This window comes from Anas platyrhynchos, chromosome 13 (genome assembly GCF_047663525.1).
Source record: "Anas platyrhynchos isolate ZD024472 breed Pekin duck chromosome 13, IASCAAS_PekinDuck_T2T, whole genome shotgun sequence".
Classification (NCBI taxonomy): Eukaryota; Metazoa; Chordata; class Aves; order Anseriformes; family Anatidae; genus Anas; species Anas platyrhynchos.
The window spans coordinates 809,985-827,302 of NC_092599.1; the positions used below are offsets into that span (position 1 = coordinate 809,985).

A 17,318-nucleotide genomic window follows, 5' to 3' on the forward strand; every position below is an offset into this window, starting at 1 on the left:
AGTGAGCAGTTAGCTGCAGTGCAGGGGGCCCTGTGCCAGCCCCGGGAGCCGCGAGGGGCACGGCCCCAGGGCCTTGCACGGTGCTGGGGGGCTGCTGGTGCCCCCGTGCTGGGTGCTGGTCGTGGCGCAGGCAGGGAGGAAATCCGAGGGGCCGCTGGTGGCCGGGCTGGGTGCAGCGCGGTGCCCACGGGGCTGGGGAGGGAGGGAGGGCGGGCGGCCGACGGCTGGGGTTGGACTTTGCTAAGCTGCCATTGCATTTGAGCGTTCATGGCCTCCGGAACAGATACTTAACCTCTAACTGAACTCATCCTTGCTTAATCTTTTCTTTTCTTCCCGCTCTGCTGCTTTTTTGTGTTCTCAGAGGAAGGAGGAATGCGCGAACAAGAAATCAGGTATTTACTGGAGGCCCGTCTGTGAGACGGAGCAAATTAACCAGAGAGATGCAACTGTACTCTACTGGAAAAAAACAGCCAAACAAAGCCCCTAAGGAAAACAAACATCCACTTAGGAAGGCAGGCACAGCTCACATTCCCCTTGGCTCCTTCCATGCGGGGCCTTGCGAGAAGCAGCTTTGAAAGAAAAGCCAGAACCCACTGTAGGTTCAGGCGCAGGCAGCTCATTTCACACGCTGTGGTGTGTTTGTTTTGTGTTTTTTTTTTTCAGCATCTGCTGACAATAGCTCTTTCTTCAGGTAGAAATACTGCTGTAAGCTCTGTTACTGGAAGCTTATTTCATCAGACAGGTGCAGTGCAAGTTTTATTTTGACTCAGCATTACACCCTGGAAATGGAATAGCTGTGATCCAGTTGCATCAGTCCCCTATCTCAGTCAGATAGTGAGCAAGTCTTTGTCACACACATTAGTGAAAGCTTTTTTTTTGTCAGTAATTGAGCGCACCAAGTGTATTGAGCAGTTAGATGGCTTGATGTTTGTAACGCCTCCTTCTCTTGCCTCTTTCTCTTACTAAATTCAATGGCACTGATTTTTCAAATCTCTGTTTTTGCGATCTTTAATGCTTTTTCGGTGCAATGTTATTAATCCACCAGTAAATTTTTTAATTTTTACTTTTTTTCTCTTTCCTGAAGGATTCAGGACAAGCTATTCCACTCGTAGTAGAAAGCTGCATTCGTTACATCAACTTGTATGGTAAGTTAATGCAGTAGCATCAACAGAGAAACGTCCCGCACAGGTAATTAGGTACTGCAGTTAGCAGTGAAAAGCAGAATAGATGCCCTCAGCCCCTGCTACATGGGCTCAGGTTATAATTACAGTGGTATTAACTGTGATGTAACATTGCATGACTGACAAATATTTAGGTCTTGTTAGTACTTATTCAGGTTAAATTGTTTGCTTAGGCCCCAGGCCAACGGGAGCTCTTTGGGCACTTTGATGCAGGTGCCCTTGGTTGGAGAGCATGAGCAGAAATGCCTCTCGGTAGCCTGCTCGGTCCCCTTCTCGCTCTCGGAGCCCTTTTCTCTGAGAGCATCGACTTCTAGTTTCTGCTGTTGTTTCCCAGGAGGTGCTGCATGGCAGTTAGGTAAAGCTTGTCAAACTCATTGTTCTTTTCCAGGCCTTCAACAGCAGGGTATTTTTAGAGTTCCTGGCTCCCAGGTCGAAGTCAACGACATCAAGAATTCCTTTGAAAGAGGTGCGTGGGCAGGGTGCGTGGTGCAGCTGGGACGGCCGGGTCTGACCCCTCTGCCTGTGCTCTGGGGGGGGCAGACGCTGCCGTGGGGGTGTCAGTGTGCTGGCCTGGAGCACTGCGTGTTGTGTAAATCCTGTGCTAAAGGCCTTCCGTGAAGAGAAACTAGGAGGTTTTCGGTTTTCTCTTCTTCTAGATACCCTAGCAATGTATCTCCAGCAATAGTAGAGTCACATAGGGACAGAACATCAGAAACAGGGAGGTGCAGAAATCCTTTCACAGAATCACAGAATTTCTAGGTTGGAAGAGACCTCAAGATCATTGAGTCCAACCTCTGACCTAACGCTAACAGTCCCCACTAAACCATATCCCTAAGCTTTCCCCAGCCTTTACATAACAGCATGGCAGCCTCAGATGAGAGCCATAACATAGTTTGTTGAGGATCCGCTTTCAAGGAACTTTCATCAGTTCCAAGGACAGCAAGGGTACCAGAGAAGGTGGGAACATTATTTCTTTGAGTGTGTGTTTAGTGGTCTGACAATATTCATGTGGAATATAATGGCATCAGTACAGTGTTCACGTGGGGGTTGCGCGGATTTTGCCTCCTTCCTGCAGTGGTTGGGCACAGAAGGAGCAGCGATGCCACGTGTGTCTGGTGGCAGTGTGGGTTACAGAACTCCTGATGGTTCTGTTGGGAAAACAGCATCAGAGGTGTCAGGCTGGCAGGTCGGAGCAGAGTGATCCTGCTGTCACCGAGGAAAGCTGAGGCTGTGAGATGGGTGTCAGAGAGAGGAGAGCAGCGGCCTCTGTGGCACTGAGCTTCGAGCAGCTTGGGAAGGGTCAGAGTGAAGGTGGCCAGGCCAATGGAGAAGGTGGTGGTGGGATTGCCAAAGACTGGAGGATTTGCACATCCAGTTAGAGGAATCAGTATCCAAATCCCGTAGCTTTTGAAAGCTGTTTCTAGATTTAAGTTGATAAAGCGCTATCCAGAACTCTTCGGTCTGTTCCAGAGGCACGCTAGGCAAGTCTGTCTGCTCGGGCTCACCTGGTGTAGCTGAGATCTGTTCAGCTCTCCGAGCTGCTGTCTTAAATGCAAAAATGCACTGGGATGGAAATGGTGAAATAGAACTGATTTTGTTTTTCTACTGAATTAGGAAAAACCCTTGCTGCGTTAGTCCAACTTGACGGTAAAGCTGGAAATAAAAACTGTTTTTATTTATAACTGGGCAGGTGAAGATCCCCTTGCTGATGATCAAAACGAACGTGACATTAACTCAGTGGCTGGAGTCTTGAAGCTGTATTTCCGAGGACTGGAAAACCCCCTCTTTCCTAAGGAAAGGTTTCAAGATTTGATATCTACTATAAGTAAGTATATGTGACGTGACTTCTTGAAGAATAGGTGGGACAAGGAAAGCTAGAAACAGGGGGCAAATACAGCTGTGTTTTGCAGCATATGATGTGAGGAGGGCGGTAGGGCTCCAATGGAAGTTGTGAGGAAAAAGCACTACGGATGTGCACGAGCAGCGGTGAAGGTGAGCGAGAGGTAAACATCAAGACTCCTCTGAAGTCTTCCTAGCACCATGAAGATCACCCAAGAATCACCCTCAGCCTTAGGCCAGTGGGCTGTACACACATTTGCTGGTTGCTTGAGGGGTCTTTAGTTGCTTGAACATAGCAGGCAGCTTCCTGCACAGGTCCCTCTGCATGTCCACCAGCTGCTCCTGTGCTCCCAGCCTGTGCCGTGCAGCTGTGGTTGCTGGGATCCAGCTGGGCTCTGCTGCTTTAGCTCAGGGTCTTCTGCTAAACACAGGAGAGGTGAAATGGCCATTGGCTACTCAAAAAGCCTCTCTGTGGTGTGAGGTCTGCACAATTGGTTTCAGCCTCCCTCAGTCAGCTGTTCTCAGAGTATTTGCTGTTTGGTTTTCCTGTCCCAAGGAAAAACAGAAACTGCTTTGGGATGTGAACAGAGGTGGACGTTGAGCTTTTTATTGTGAAACGTCTAGGGTTGATTTCAGGGGAGAGCCTGGTTTCTTCTTGTTCTGTCCTGAATTCTGCTCCCAGCACCACTCATTTCTCTGCAACTGAAGAAACAAACATCCCAGCTGGGCTTTATTTCTCCCAGAACCTTGTAGTGATGACATTTATTTATTGGCAAGTCATGGAAATTGCTCCCCTAGGGCAAAGGAAAAAGGCAGAATGAATTCGATGCTTCAGAGATGATGGAAGAGGGTGTTGTGCACTTTGGCTGCAGGATGACTTTATGTTACCAGAGATGTGCTGGGGGTGCTTGGGGGCTCGAGTGCCGTTCTGGGGGTAGCTTGAGGGGGGAGGTGGCTGGTGAACACGTGCTGAGTCCTTCGTTTGGCTTTCAGTGCTCCCTCCCCCTTTTAATGTCACCGTGCTGAATTGCTGGAGACTGAGCAACGTCAAAAAAGACAGATGATATCTGGAGGGCAATGACGCAAGGATGAGCTTGTTCCAGGAGGAGAAGAATGTGCTTTTATTTTTCAGGAACAGTTGTTTTATAAAGTAGCTTTAGGAAATTTGCTGTTGCCTTTCACTTTTGATGTGTAAAACAGTGCTGCACACCTGCAAAGCCAGGGCAGCTCGCTCTGTGCTAGCCGCGTGCCCCAGACAAGGAGTTTCAGTCTGGCTGGCGAGGTGGCTCCGGCTGCACACCCGAGGGACTCTGCAGCAGGGAGTGGAGCCTGAGAGGGTGCAGTCCGCAGCGGGAGAGGACGGGCCCCCTTTGGAGCCAGGAGGTGTGCCCGGCCCTCAGCGATGTGGCTATCTGTGCTCACAGACAGGCTTGTGCTTTGGGGCCATCCTCCAGCACTCAACGTCTGAACAATTTGCTAAGCTCTTGGAAGCTTTTCATTGCAAACATAATCAATTCACTTTCTGGGTAGTATTTTCTCCTACCATTTTCTTTTTTTTTTTCTTTTTTAAAATTCGTTTTAACAAAGCACGTCCTTTTCTTATGTTTCTTTTCTTTTTTTTCCTGCTGCTGTTGCTACCTTTAGATTAAGGATGGTTTTAAAATGCTTTAAGGTGCCACGCTCCCACTGATAACCTGAGCTCAGCTGCTTCTGATTCTCTGTCACCCCAATACAGGCTGTGTGATAGGTGCCCCACTGCTGCTTAGTGAAAGGCCGCCCGTGCTGTAAGAGATTCTGTTTCGTTCGGTTCCTGGGGGAAGGTTAAACTCAGCTGAGAGGTTTTATGGGACAGGGAAGCCAGCGTTGCTGATGATAAATGAAAGGCTGTTTTTTTTTCCTTTCACTGGACGGGGGACTGAGAGTTTACATGGAGACATTCCTCAAATGCACATGAGAAATGGATGGGTAGAAAAGGCACTTGGTTAGCAAAGGTTCACGCAGGGGTGTGCCTGTGTTATAAAGTGATTGATGGTCGCTCCATTAATTCCTCTGAATTACAGCCAGTCGAAGCATTTTGCTAAGTGAAAAAAGGCAAGTGCTTCAAGACAAGTTGTTCCTCTGGGTTTCAGAACAGATACCTATCGCTGTAGTTTTTATCCAGTGTTTGTTTATTTGATTTTTTTAAACAAATGTATTCTTAAGTAAAACCAAACTGACGAAATAGCGAGCCCAGTAAGCATTTACAGGGGGTAAATGCATTCTTCAAAAGGAAAAGATTTCCAGCATGGAATTTTATAAAGATTTTTGAGCTGAAGCCAAATTTTGTTCAGAATTTTCAAAGAAGCGGCAGCCCAGCTACATGTTGTCAGGGAATTTTATTTTGATGAGCAAGTGTCAGAGTTTGAACCAGCACAGTGCAGCAAGCAGCTCGCCACTGCTGTGGTTTGTTCCACACATCCGAGGCTGGTCTCAGGAAAGCTTTGGTGCCCTGCCTGCTTCGTGTCAAATAGAAGCCAAAGGATTAAGTATCTAGGCAGCATATTGAGCAGATACGGGCTTCAAAAAAAAAAAGTAGCCCTGGGGGCTGTGTGGTGCCACCAGCTGCAGCAGCAGCGCCGAGCCCCCTGTGCTGGGACGCGGGGCCAGGCCCTGGGGTGCTGCGTGGCGGCTGCAGTGTGCTGGGCTGCTCCCTGCGAGGCTGGGGGTGTGCAGAGGGCTCTGAGCGAGGGGTCTGGCACTGAAAGCAAGGCAGCGTAACCTCAGCCTCCTTCCAGCAGAAGGAAGTTGTTTTCCTTTAGCAGCTCTGGGCTTTGTGCACTGCTGTGGAGGGGAGAGGAGAATCTCCGAGTGCCAGCTTGGATTAAATTCCTGTTAAAGCCAGTGGGAGATTTAAGCAGAAGAGCTGAGGAGGACCTGGTGGTGAAACCCATGAAGGAGTAAAGTTAATAAAAACCTCATTTTAAAATCTGGTCTAGAACACCAAACGGGGCACAATTTTCCAGTGCCATATTTGACTGAAGCTTTTGAGAAATGGGGTAGTTGTTGAGGAATTAACTAAATGTATAAGCAGGCATTTTAAAAATGTAGCTGTGGACATTTCTTTATTTGCTGTAAGCTAAATCTTGACTATACATATGAATTCATCTGTGGAAGATAGGTACGCCTCCTTCTCTACTTGCTGTTAGTGCCAAAGCCATGGATCAAACTGGGAAAAGCACTATTGTTATCCTTGATAGTAGGCTACAAGATCTGGAACAAGTCCCTCTGGTGCTGTGTTGTCTGGTCCTAGGAAGGTTTAAGGATGTGCTTTCTATCTGTGTGTTCCAGAAACTGAGAATCCCACCGAGAGAGTGCATCAGATTCAGCAGATCATCATCACTCTGCCCCGGGCTGTCATCGTTGTCATGAGATACCTTTTTGCTTTCCTCAATCAGTGAGTCTCTTTCTTTTTACGTTCTTTCACTAAGTTGTTCGTGTCTGCCTTTTTTCGGGCTTCCCCTCCTTTGTTGCATGAGTCATTTTGGAGCATTGTATTTTGCTTCTTCCCCAGCCTTGCCCAACTGTGGCAGTGTGTTCAGGGAAGATGTGCAACTCGGTGATGATTTTTGGGCAATGGGGAGTTTAGTGGGAGATTTTTCTGAGCTGCCAGGGAAGGTGGGCACTGCACTTCCCTAACACTTGTTTTTGCAGCTTGTCACAGTACAGCGATGAGAACATGATGGATCCCTACAACCTGGCCATCTGCTTCGGGCCCACTCTGATGCACATTCCAGACGGGCAGGATCCAGTGTCCTGCCAAGCCCATGTCAATGAGGTCATCAAAACCATCATCATCAACCACGAGGGCATCTTCCCCAGCCACAGGGAGCTGGAAGGACCTGTCTATGAGAAGTGCATGACTGGAGGGGAGGAGTACTGGTAAGGAGTGGGGGCAGAACTTCATTCATTGCAGAACTTAGCAAAGCCATCTCCCCTCCTTGGGGTTATCTTGCAATATAAATGAGTGAAGCTGTGCCAAAATGCAGGGCTTTGCCTTGATTCCCTGTAGATGGAGAATTAACTCTAGCTCACATGAGTATAGGAGAAGGGTTCTGGGGGTCCCTGAGAGGATGGACTATGAAGAGGGCTTTGAGGAAGCTCAGACTTGATACTCAGGACATCTGAGCCCAGGCTGATCACAGCACTGGGATGAATTTTTCTCTCTGCAGAAGCAGCGTGCCTTTTTACATCTACTTCTGTTAAACATCACAAATTAGGTGTGCAAGAGTTGAGTATAAAATGCTAAAAATCATTGTGAATGAGTGAGTGGAAAACTTGACTTCTTATTCACACTGATCTGTTCTGCCAAATATGAGTAAGATGCACAAGCAACAGAACATGAGGTTCTGGGCCTGAAGGTTGTGGTGCAAGTGTCTGCTGTTCTCAAAGCAAGTCCAGAGATCTGCTGTGATTTAAAACGAGTATCTCAGTCCTACAAAAATGAAAAGCAGAACTCCTTGGGGCCAGATTTTCCCTCAACTTAATTTTGCTAATTGTATTGAGAACAGAATCTCGTTCTTTCCTTTAAAGCACCGTGTATTTTATTTCAGTGACAGCCCCCACAGCGAGCCAGGCACAATTGATGAAGTTGACCATGACAATGGCACGGAGCCACACACCAGTGATGACGGTAAGCACAGACAGCAGCAGCAGAGAGCTGGGTCCGTGTTAGAAGAACTATGCGTGCAGGGAAGCACCGTGCCCTTAATGGCATTAAACTGGACTGGCATCCCTCAGCATTAGAGGGGGATGGTGCCTGTGGGCTTGGTTATGCACACCAACATTACGTACAGGTTTTTGTCACAGGATGTGCGCGGACCTTCCCTGCAGTCTGACTCTGTGGGAGGATACAGGGGCTGGCTTTGTGCAGCTGTTCTGTGAGATGCCAGTAATACCAGTGAGGGCAGCTGAGCTGGTGCTGCTGAGGGACAGCAAACGTGCAGCCACGTGGCAGCGTTTTCACTGTGGGGCCTTGCTGCTTGGAAGGGAGCCGTGGAGCTGGACACCTCGCTGTGTGCCTCTCCTGGTGGCTGCTGTTCCCTCGCCCCCTGCCCTTGACAAAACTCTGGCGCTGTCCTGAGGCTCCCCAGGGTGGCAGGAGGGCTGGCTGGCTAACACGGGGTCAGACAGCTCAAGGCACAAAAAAAAAAGGCCCTCCACGCCTTTGCATGCTAGGAACAAACAGGAGCTGTGAGGATGAGAAGATGAAGGGGGGAGAGCAAGCTGCTGTTTAGCCAATTTTATGCCTGGGTGGTCACATTAATAGCTCTGATTGGAGTTTCTGGGTGATTAACTGTAGTGCAAGTGTGGAGAAGAGGAGCTTTATTTTGTGAATTTCCATATTCCTCCTTCTCCTCACCTCGTGCACCCTCCCTGCTGTGACACTCAATATCTTATCAGGGCCCTGAAAGCCTTTCACCGCGTGTCCTCCAGAGAGCATTCCGCACTGGTGCTGCGGTGGCGGTCCCGAGCTCTGTGGGGTTTGCATTGGTGCAGACTCGTATTTTAAGCTGAGGAAAACCTGTCTGCTGAAGCAACCTGTCCGATCTCAGATGGAGAAGAGGGTATGGTTCAGACCCAGTGCTTCCCACATCCTTTTCCGATGGCTCCCCCTCTGCAGACCTTGTGGCTGAGCAGAGCGGAGGGGTGCACCCTGACACTGAGCCTATGGTTCAGCGATGAGGCAGATGTAACAGATCAATCTTCCCTATTTTTAATGAGAGCATGGCAAATCTAAGGCAACTGGGCCAATTTGCTCTGTCTAGCAGGTGTCACAGCCTCATTAAGTCCCCATGAGGGTTAAAAACAATCGGGTATCTCAGACAATGAAGTTAGACTATCTCTACTAGCTGTTAGAGCTGCCTGGGTGGTGGAGCCTGATTTTTTTCTTCAGCCTTGGATGGGAAGTGAGCATAGATCTCCCCTCCCATCCAGAGAGAAATGCTTTCTGCCTCGCAGTCAGTCACTGCAGCCGTTTCTCTAGGGTTCAGCGCTCCCAGCTGGAAACAGATCTGCAGAAGAGCTGTGTCCCTCTGTGGGCAGCTAAAGGCAAACCAGGCACGTGCTGGGGTGTGCCAGCAGCTCCTGCTGTGATGCCCTGGACCAGGGGCTCAGAGCTCCTCACATGCTCACCGAGCTCCTAAAGAGAAGTCCTGCCTCAGCCCTCTTGAAATTTAGGCCCTGAGCTCCCAATTTGTAAATCCTGCAAATTTGTAAAATTTTGGCATTTGGTAGAGCTTAAATCAGAAAAAAAGTGCGAGGTAGAGAGCTGGGAAGGGTCTGCAGATGTGAATGAGTTTGTGGTGCTGAGCAGCTGCCCGGCCAGAGCTGGTGTCATCGTTTCTGTGGGGATCCCCAAAAGGGGATTCGTTATTCATCAATAATTCAGGCCAAACTGTCTCCAGGATAAGGGAGGGAATTGAAGGGAAGGTAAGTGGGGCTTTGATTGCTGTATCTGACGGCTTGACAAGTTCCCAATCTGGAAGATAATGGGATTCTGTAACCAAAGAAATTACTTTGTTGGAAGAAAATATGAATGCAGTCGAGGATGCCATATGCACACAGAGAAATTTCAGCTGCTCCCCATCTGGTCTGCAGCTTTTTGTGGCTGCTGGTAGTCTGGGAGTTTGAGAGAAATTCTAAGGCTGGAAGAACAAAAGGAATTGATCAGTCTAAAAATAAGGTGTTTTGTACCACATAGGATGTTTTTGGAAAGCTGGGGCAGCAGGATTAGAGCTGCTCAGGTGAGGTGGCTGTTTCCAGGATTTATTGTGCCTCATGATGGTTGTACTGAACTTTGCTGCTTGTGCTTCTCTCCTTTGCAGAAGTGGAGCAGATTGAAGCCATAGCAAAGTTTGACTACATCGGACGATCTCCACGAGAGCTGTCCTTTAAGAAGGGGGCCTCACTCCTCCTGTACCACCGGGCCTCAGAAGACTGGTGGGAAGGGAGGCACAACGGTGTGGATGGTCTCATACCCCACCAGTACATCGTGGTGCAAGACATGTGAGTAAAGGCGGTGTGTAGACTCAGGATGTCAAAATCTCCTACCTACCCAAGGTCCGTCTTTAGCTACCTAAGCAGGTGGCCAGATTTTCCCAGGTTTAATGACTTCAGTGAGAAATCTGTATCTGTTCTCGTATTGGCTGTAGATTGTAGTTCAAGCTGGTAAAGACAAAGAGTAAATGCTGCACTTGGTGTGCCTAGACCCCGTGTGTCACTGACTGCTCAAGGTGGCTCGATGCAGGTGTAACATTGGTCTTAGCCTGTGCACGTACCTGGCGTTGTTCACCACTGGCTCTGCCTCTAGGCAGGTTTCAGGGTCCTTTGCACATGCCAACCTGAGAGGGTTCTCCTTTTCCCCAGGGACGATGCTTTCTCTGACAGCCTGAGCCAGAAGGCAGACAGCGAGGCGAGCAGCGGGCCTCTGCTGGATGACAAAGCCTCCTCAAAGAACGACATCCAGTCGCCGACAGATCATATCGTGGACTACGGCTTTGGCGGAGTAATGGGCCGGTAGGGAAACTCTCTTTTTCCTGCGAACACAGAGAGAGGTGGTCACGGTCACGTGCAGGGAGAAGTCAGTGTGTTGTGCAGGGCCAGACAGCAGGGAAAGCTCCACTGTGTTCTGTGGAATAATGTGAGCATGGAAGGGGTTTTCGTGTGGATTGCTAATGTAGATCTTAACAACTAAAAAGGTACAATGCTGTCTATGCCGTCTCTTTCTTGGCACTGGCTAAAATGTCTGTCTCACCTCTTGCTTTAGTCTTCTGGAGCTGAAGGGCTTGAGTTCGGTTTGATCTGCCTTTTCAGAGCTGAGAGATTGTCTTGCAGCATGCAACCAGATGCTTCTGTCTGACGGACGGTGACCTAGTCTTGTGATGAATTCTTTGCAGAGTGAGATTGAGGTCTGACGGCGCAGCTATCCCTCGCCGTCGAAGCGGGGGGGACACCCACAGCCCGCCCCGAGGGATGGGTCCTGGCATAGACACTCCTCCTCGAGCAGCTGCCTGCCCTAGCAGCCCCCACAAAATACCTCTAAACAGAGGCAGGATTGAGAGCCCCGAAAAGCGCAGAATGGCGACATTCGGCAGTGCAGGGAGCATCAATTTCCCAGACAGGAAGGCCTTGTCTGATGGCCACCCGCTGAGATCGACCTGTGGATCGACTAGACACAGTAGTCTCGGAGATCAGAAATCTCTAGAAGCAGAAGCACTTGCTGAGGTAAGAGGGTTGTGAAGTGGCTCTCGGTGCCCAGGGACCAAGAGGTAAAACAAAACTCACTGGGTGAACACTGCAGAGCCCCTCTCATCGCAAAGCACTTCAGAGTGGTGGTGCTGTTGCAGCTGTGGTGGTTTAAAGACCAAAACGAGCAGCCAACAGCCTTCCTGCTTTTCCAGCTGTACTGGTGTGTCCAGTAAGAGATACTGCCTCTTCCCACGAACCTTGTTGCTTCGAGACAATAGACAGCAATGTTCGATCCACCGCTGGCAGCCCCTGGCTCCCCAGGGAGGGAAGTGCATTATCTCCTTCAGGCACTTCACAAAGGGGAAAAACAGATCTGTCAAATCAGAATTTGGTAGGCGCTCAGTGCATGGAGGAAAACATTCAGGTTCATTACTGGCTATTGGGAGCTAGGACCTCAGTAGGGTTCCCCCAGCTGTTCATCACCATCATTTGCCATCAGTTCCCCGGTGCTTGTTCCATGCATGTTACCTCGGCACAGCCTGCAGGCCTCCTCTGCTCACTGCTCGCTGGGGCCCTCAGCCAGGCCACACTAAACCTATTAACATCTGGGAGCGTGGGCCCTGCACGGAGCAGAGCGCAGGACTCTGCGGTGTCTCGGTGTGGGTGGGGTGGGCACAGTCCCCGGGCCCAGCATCTCCCAGGCCTTGGCTTTGTGCCATGCTCAGCCTGGGGTGGTGGCGGTGGGACAGCCGGTGACGGCCACGTGGAGAAGGGCAGCTGCTGGGGACACCACTGCCCAGCACACGGAAGGAGCTTGTGTGGGGTTTGGCAGGTTTCTGTGTAGAATCAGCTGTTTTCAGTGGGATAACTGATGATGATTGCAGAAAGAAAGAACCTTCACTGTCCTGTCTGCTTTTCCACCAGTCATGCTCCTTGTTCGCTTGCTCTGCAGCACGCCTCCCAGCTTCTCTGTTCATCAAGAGCTTACACTTGGCACGAACAGAATCACAAAGTTCTGGTTGTAGCCCAGTGCACATCCCAAGTGGGGGTTCGGGTGGGGGCACCACGGCAGGGCTGGGGCAGGGTGACTGTGAGCACCGCTCCCTGGGGCTCGGCGGACGGCAGCAGCCTCCTGCCCTGCAGCGGTGCCCGAGCTGCTGACTGCCCGGGGCCCATTTCCAGCTGCGGGGCAGGGGGTGCCCCTGGAGGAACGGGCGAATGTCCCGTTTTGTTCACTTCTTGGTTTTGTTTGTGTTTGTTTTAGAGCTGTGGGAAGCATTCTCGCTCAGCTGATGTAAATAAATATTTACCTTGAAGTCTGTAGAACTGCTGAGCTTGGTAGTCCTAGGGCTTGGCTCTGGGAGTTTATTTCCACTCATTTTCTGCACAGTTTAATGTAATTAATTGGAGCTAACTTGATAATTAATTTCCTTCTACTGAACATTAACTGAGGCTTACCAAGTGTGCTGTACACATTAGAAACATGAAGGGTTCGTCTACACAAGGACAGTGAGCAGAGTTGACCTAGGGTTAGTTTTTAAATGATCGATTCAGTTGACTTCAATCACTTTGCAGATGGGCTCCCTGACTTAAAGTGGCCTTAACTCAGTTAAGGCTGAAATAGGTGAAGGCAAATTAGGGCCTCTGTATTTCTGAACGAAAAGATCGGCACTACAGTTGTAGGCAATTTACCCAATTTGCTTTAAATTGACATTTTTCATTTTTCATTGACATTTTTCATTTTCCATTGAACTGGGCTCCCTTTGTGGCAGATCTCTTTGGGCAGACCCAGGGATGCTGCGCCCCAGGAGCACGGCCCCGGTGGTTTGGGAGGTGCCACTCGGGGGGGGCTGGTTCCTGCAGGGCCCGGTGGGCAGGGTGTCAGGGCTGGTGTCACAGCACCACTCACAGCACACAGGGTTTGCTCCTCCTGGAGCTGCTGACCAAACTCCTGTTGACTTCAGTCAGTGGGTGCCTTTGTGCTGCCACTTTGGGCTCCGAATCTTCTTCACAATCTCCTGCTCTGCCCAGAGGCCTGAGAGACCCCATCCTCGGTCAGCCCCCCCAGCCACCCCCAGCCACGCAGACACTAGGATGGGGTATCTCTGCGGGGTGGGCCGCGGTGCTGACCTCCCTTTCTCGGTGCTGCTTGCAGGACATCGAGAAGACCATGAGCACGGCGCTGAACGAGCTGCGGGAGCTGGAGCGGCAGAACACGGCCAAGCAGGCTCCCGACGTGGTGCTGGACACGCTGGAGCCCATGAAGAACCCCCCGCTGGGCGCCACCAACTCGGAGCCCGCCAGCCCCCTCCACACCATCCTGATCCGAGACCCCGATGCCGCCATGCGGCGCAGCAGCAGCTCCACCACCGAGATGATGACCACCTTCAAGCCGGCCCTGTCTGCCCGGCTGGCCGGGGCGCAGCTGCGGCCCCCGCCCATGCGGCCGGTGCGGCCGGTGGTGCAGCACCGCTCCAGCAGCAGCAGCAGCTCGGGGGTGGGCAGCCCCGCCGTCACCCCCACCGAGAAGCTCTTCCCCAGCAGCTCGGCGGATAAATCGGGCACCATGTAGGTGGCAGCAGGGGCGGCGCCTCCGCCCGGCCTCGTGCAGCCACCCCGCAGCTCGGATCGGGCCCACGAGCAAACCCCGCGGGGGCAGCGAGCGCCTCGCCTCGGCCCGGCTGGTGGCACGTGCTACAGACGTGTGTGTGTGTGTGTGTGTGTGTGTGTGTGAGTGTGCACCAGTGTGTGCGCACCCCCACCACGTGGAGACACCTCCCACGCTTGCAGCCCTGCGGCAGGAGACGGCGGGGTCTCCGTGTTGTCACTGGAGAATACACGTCCTATGTAGAAGTATATATTACAGAAGTGTACAGAACTGGGTGACTTTTTTTAAAAAAGTAGATTTACCTCAGAAACTGGCTCTGAAACGTCCTCGCTAGAGATGCTGGGTTGTGTTTTGTTTTTTTTTTTCTCCCCCCCCCCTCCCCCCCAGGCTATTTGCGTGTGCGTGCGTGGAAATACATCACAGCTGTGTGTCGAGCAATACGAGGCCAATCCTGGGGTTACATTCTGCACCTCTTGGCATTTAAAAAAAAAGGAAGATACAATGGGTTAATGGGTTTTATTCACTACTTGGCCTATGGAGAAGAGTTGAAAATGCAGAAGTGCCAGCAGTGTTCGTCAGGCCGGCGGGATGTCGTCTCCAGCCGAGTGCTGAGACTCCTTCGTGTGCAGCTGAGGGCCCGGCCAGCAGCACCGGGCGCTCCCCAGGCTCTGCGGGGCGAGGAGCAGCACTGGGGGGGCGAGCGGGGGCCTCTGAACTCCAATTTTCTTGAAGACTTCAAAATGAACAAGGACTGGTGACAAACCTGTGGTAAAGCATAAATAGAGTAACTTATACAGGTCTGAGATGCTTCATTTCACTTTCCCCATACACTTTTTTTTTTTTTGGTTTTGTTTTTCAACTAACGAATATCTCAACAAATGGGACTAAACAGGCAAGGAGGCTTTGGTACGGTACCGTTCCTTTATTTAAAGTTGCACAGCAGTACATGAGGGTCTTGATTCAGATTGCGTCTTCTTGCATGAAAAGCATGAGCCATATTTGACCATATCAGATGCGTAACCGATCTGATGGGGCGATATTTTGCACTTTCTGTACTGTACTATATAATACAACAGTTTGAGTTTATGCAAAATAATTTACATTTTAGTTTTCCTCTAAACATTTAACCCAGAGAAAAAAAAATACGCAGAAAGAGCTGGGGATTGCATGGAATTTCGTCTGATAACCAAGTCTCTGTAATGCTGAAATCAAGACACTCTGTGCTTCTCCTGCAGTTTTCTTTCTTCTTGTACAGATTTCCACGCAATGCCCCGTGCTTTAATTTGGTCCCTTCCACGTGATCACACACAACCCCAGCGTGAACCAGGCCATCGTGAGGCTCAGCTGCACAGAAATCTGCGCTAACAGCTCCTTCACGTCCGTGCCCTCCCAGTACCTGACTCCTGTCTGTCCCTCCGCAAGCCCTCCTGCCTCACCCAGCGGTCATCTGCCCCCGTCCACCGCTTTTTTTCTCCTGTCAACCTCCTCTCCTCTCCCTCCGAGCCCGCGGGCGATGCTGGGCTGTGCTCTCAGCCACGGCCGCCCTCGGCGCGGGCAGGAGGCTGCTGCTGTCCGTGTGCGGTGCACGAGCATGTGTCCCTGCCACGCCTGCCTCTCCGGCCCTCCCTCGCCTGGTCCGGTCCCTTTATGTATCGCTGTACTCGCTTCAATGCTGGAAAGTAACTGTTCAAATGTAAGCTGTACAAAATATAGGGTAAGATTAGATGAAAGCCAATGCCACTCACCAAATCTTTGCACTTAGTAGATAGATCAATGTAAAAAGTAATGTTAAAGAAATAAAAAACCAGAATCCTAACCTTTCGGTGTACAGTGTGGGGGAAAAAGTACTGTATGTAGTGGTTCTGTCATTGTTCCTCAGTATAATGCTATAAGGGGAAATGGTGTTTACGTACTTGTCTATTAACATAGTTGACATTTGTAATTACCACAATTAGTTCATATTGATGTTTATTTTTCTTCATAGTTTTTCCCCCCCTTTCCTAAACTTAGACTAACCCCGAGGTCAACGCCTCTGTCATTATGGGCAGCAGATGTTCACACAGTCTGTTCTAGCAATGAACCAGCAAATGGGCTCTTAGGGGAGGGAAGAAACCCACTTGGCACGAGAGTTGCCAGTATTCGTTGCCAGTAACTTCTTTTTTTTCTTTTTTTTCCATTTAGTTCTTGGAGAACATTCACTTTGCCAGTCGTCTGTTTTTTTATATACTTTCAAAGATGACTTGATAGCAAAACCATGTTTGTTGGTTGTTTTTTGTTTTTTTCTTCCCTTCTTTTAAAGATACGGTACAAATTCCAGTGTTTTTCTATTAAATTATTGCCTTTTGTTTTCCTTTGTTTTGTTTTGTTGTGGGTTTTTAATACAATTGTTTTCTTATCTTTAAGTGCCTTTTTGAGCACCAGAACAAATGCTTGGAATTAATGTACTTGGAGCTGTACACATCATGATTTCCTTTGTACAGTTATGTTGTGCTGTGGGTGATTGCTTTTAAAATCCTTTTAAATTTTTTTTAAAGAAAAGAAAAACCGAGACATTTTGTTGAAGAATAAACTACCCCTTTTTAATACGGTATTCCAATTGTAGTTTTAACTACTGTAAATTTAAGGGGAAAAAATGTATTTTTCTGTAACTTGGCACAAAATTTAAACACATTGTAGGAGTATCATAACTGGAACCCACTCACGTTTTATGAGTGACTTTATCCTGATCCTTGATACCTCTTTAAAGGCTCAAAGACTGTAGGCTTTAAGAGTTCCTAGAGCTGTTCACTCAAGCTGTGAAAATTTGCAGCCTAGCAGCGGTTAGGGGACGCCGGGCAAGCCCCGAGGAGGAAGAGGAGGGCAGCTCCACGGGGTCGTTTCTCTGCTGTGCAGAGCTGGTGCCACCCTCCTGGGGGTCCCCGGGGTCCCCCGGGACTGCGGCTGCCCCCGCCGAGCTGCTCCCGAGGCAGCTCCGCTCTCGGCCCCGGTGCCACTGCAGGGCCGTCGTGCCCCGGCCCCTCTCCTCTCTGCCTGGCTTCGGTGAGCAGCGTGCGCACCTCGGTCCCGGGTGGTGACGGCAGCGCGCGTTCCTTCCTTGGGCTGAAGTACAGCCGACAGCTCCCTTCTGTAACTCCTGGGCTGTTCCTGAACTAGCAGTGTTGTGGTTTTCACGGTGCGGCACTAGGTGTCCCGAGTCTGATCTGCTTCTGAGTGGCTGGGTTGCGTAGTCTGAGGGGTTTTTTGGTTGTGCCAGGAAACCTTAGGACCCTGCTGGTTGGCTGCCCTCCCTACCGGTCGTCGTCCTCCCCGTGGGTGTTGTCTCTGTAACGTATGGTGAGATGCCGTTCAGCTAGAGTGTCTGATGGGGTCCTCTGTCCTGTATGCTGATGATGCCATGTAGATGGAGCCACTGGTCGGATGTGGACTCATCCTGTTGAATAAAACTGCTTAACTTTTCTCAAAAA

At 50.2% G+C, this 17,318-nt stretch overlaps 1 protein-coding gene across 3 annotated transcripts in view; it reads left to right on the forward strand.

Moving 5' to 3' along the window:
- The window catches only part of SRGAP3 (SLIT-ROBO Rho GTPase activating protein 3), a 93,256-nt gene extending 75,938 nt beyond the window's left edge, over positions 1-17,318 (forward strand). Inside the window, exons 12-22 of one of the 3 annotated variants that reach the window (XM_072044613.1) lie at positions 362-392; positions 1,085-1,145; positions 1,570-1,647; positions 2,872-3,006; positions 6,348-6,453; positions 6,711-6,938; positions 7,610-7,689; positions 9,884-10,064; positions 10,425-10,574; positions 10,955-11,282; positions 13,402-17,318. In XM_072044613.1, coding sequence (XP_071900714.1) covers positions 362-392; positions 1,085-1,145; positions 1,570-1,647; positions 2,872-3,006; positions 6,348-6,453; positions 6,711-6,938; positions 7,610-7,689; positions 9,884-10,064; positions 10,425-10,574; positions 10,955-11,282; positions 13,402-13,818 — 1,795 coding nt within the window. In that variant the 3' untranslated portion in view covers positions 13,819-17,318. The remainder of the gene's footprint in view (positions 1-361; positions 393-1,084; positions 1,146-1,569; positions 1,648-2,871; positions 3,007-6,347; positions 6,454-6,710; positions 6,939-7,609; positions 7,690-9,883; positions 10,065-10,424; positions 10,575-10,954; positions 11,283-13,401) is intronic. The other 2 variants (XM_027467398.3, XM_072044614.1) reach the window with 2 other exon arrangements.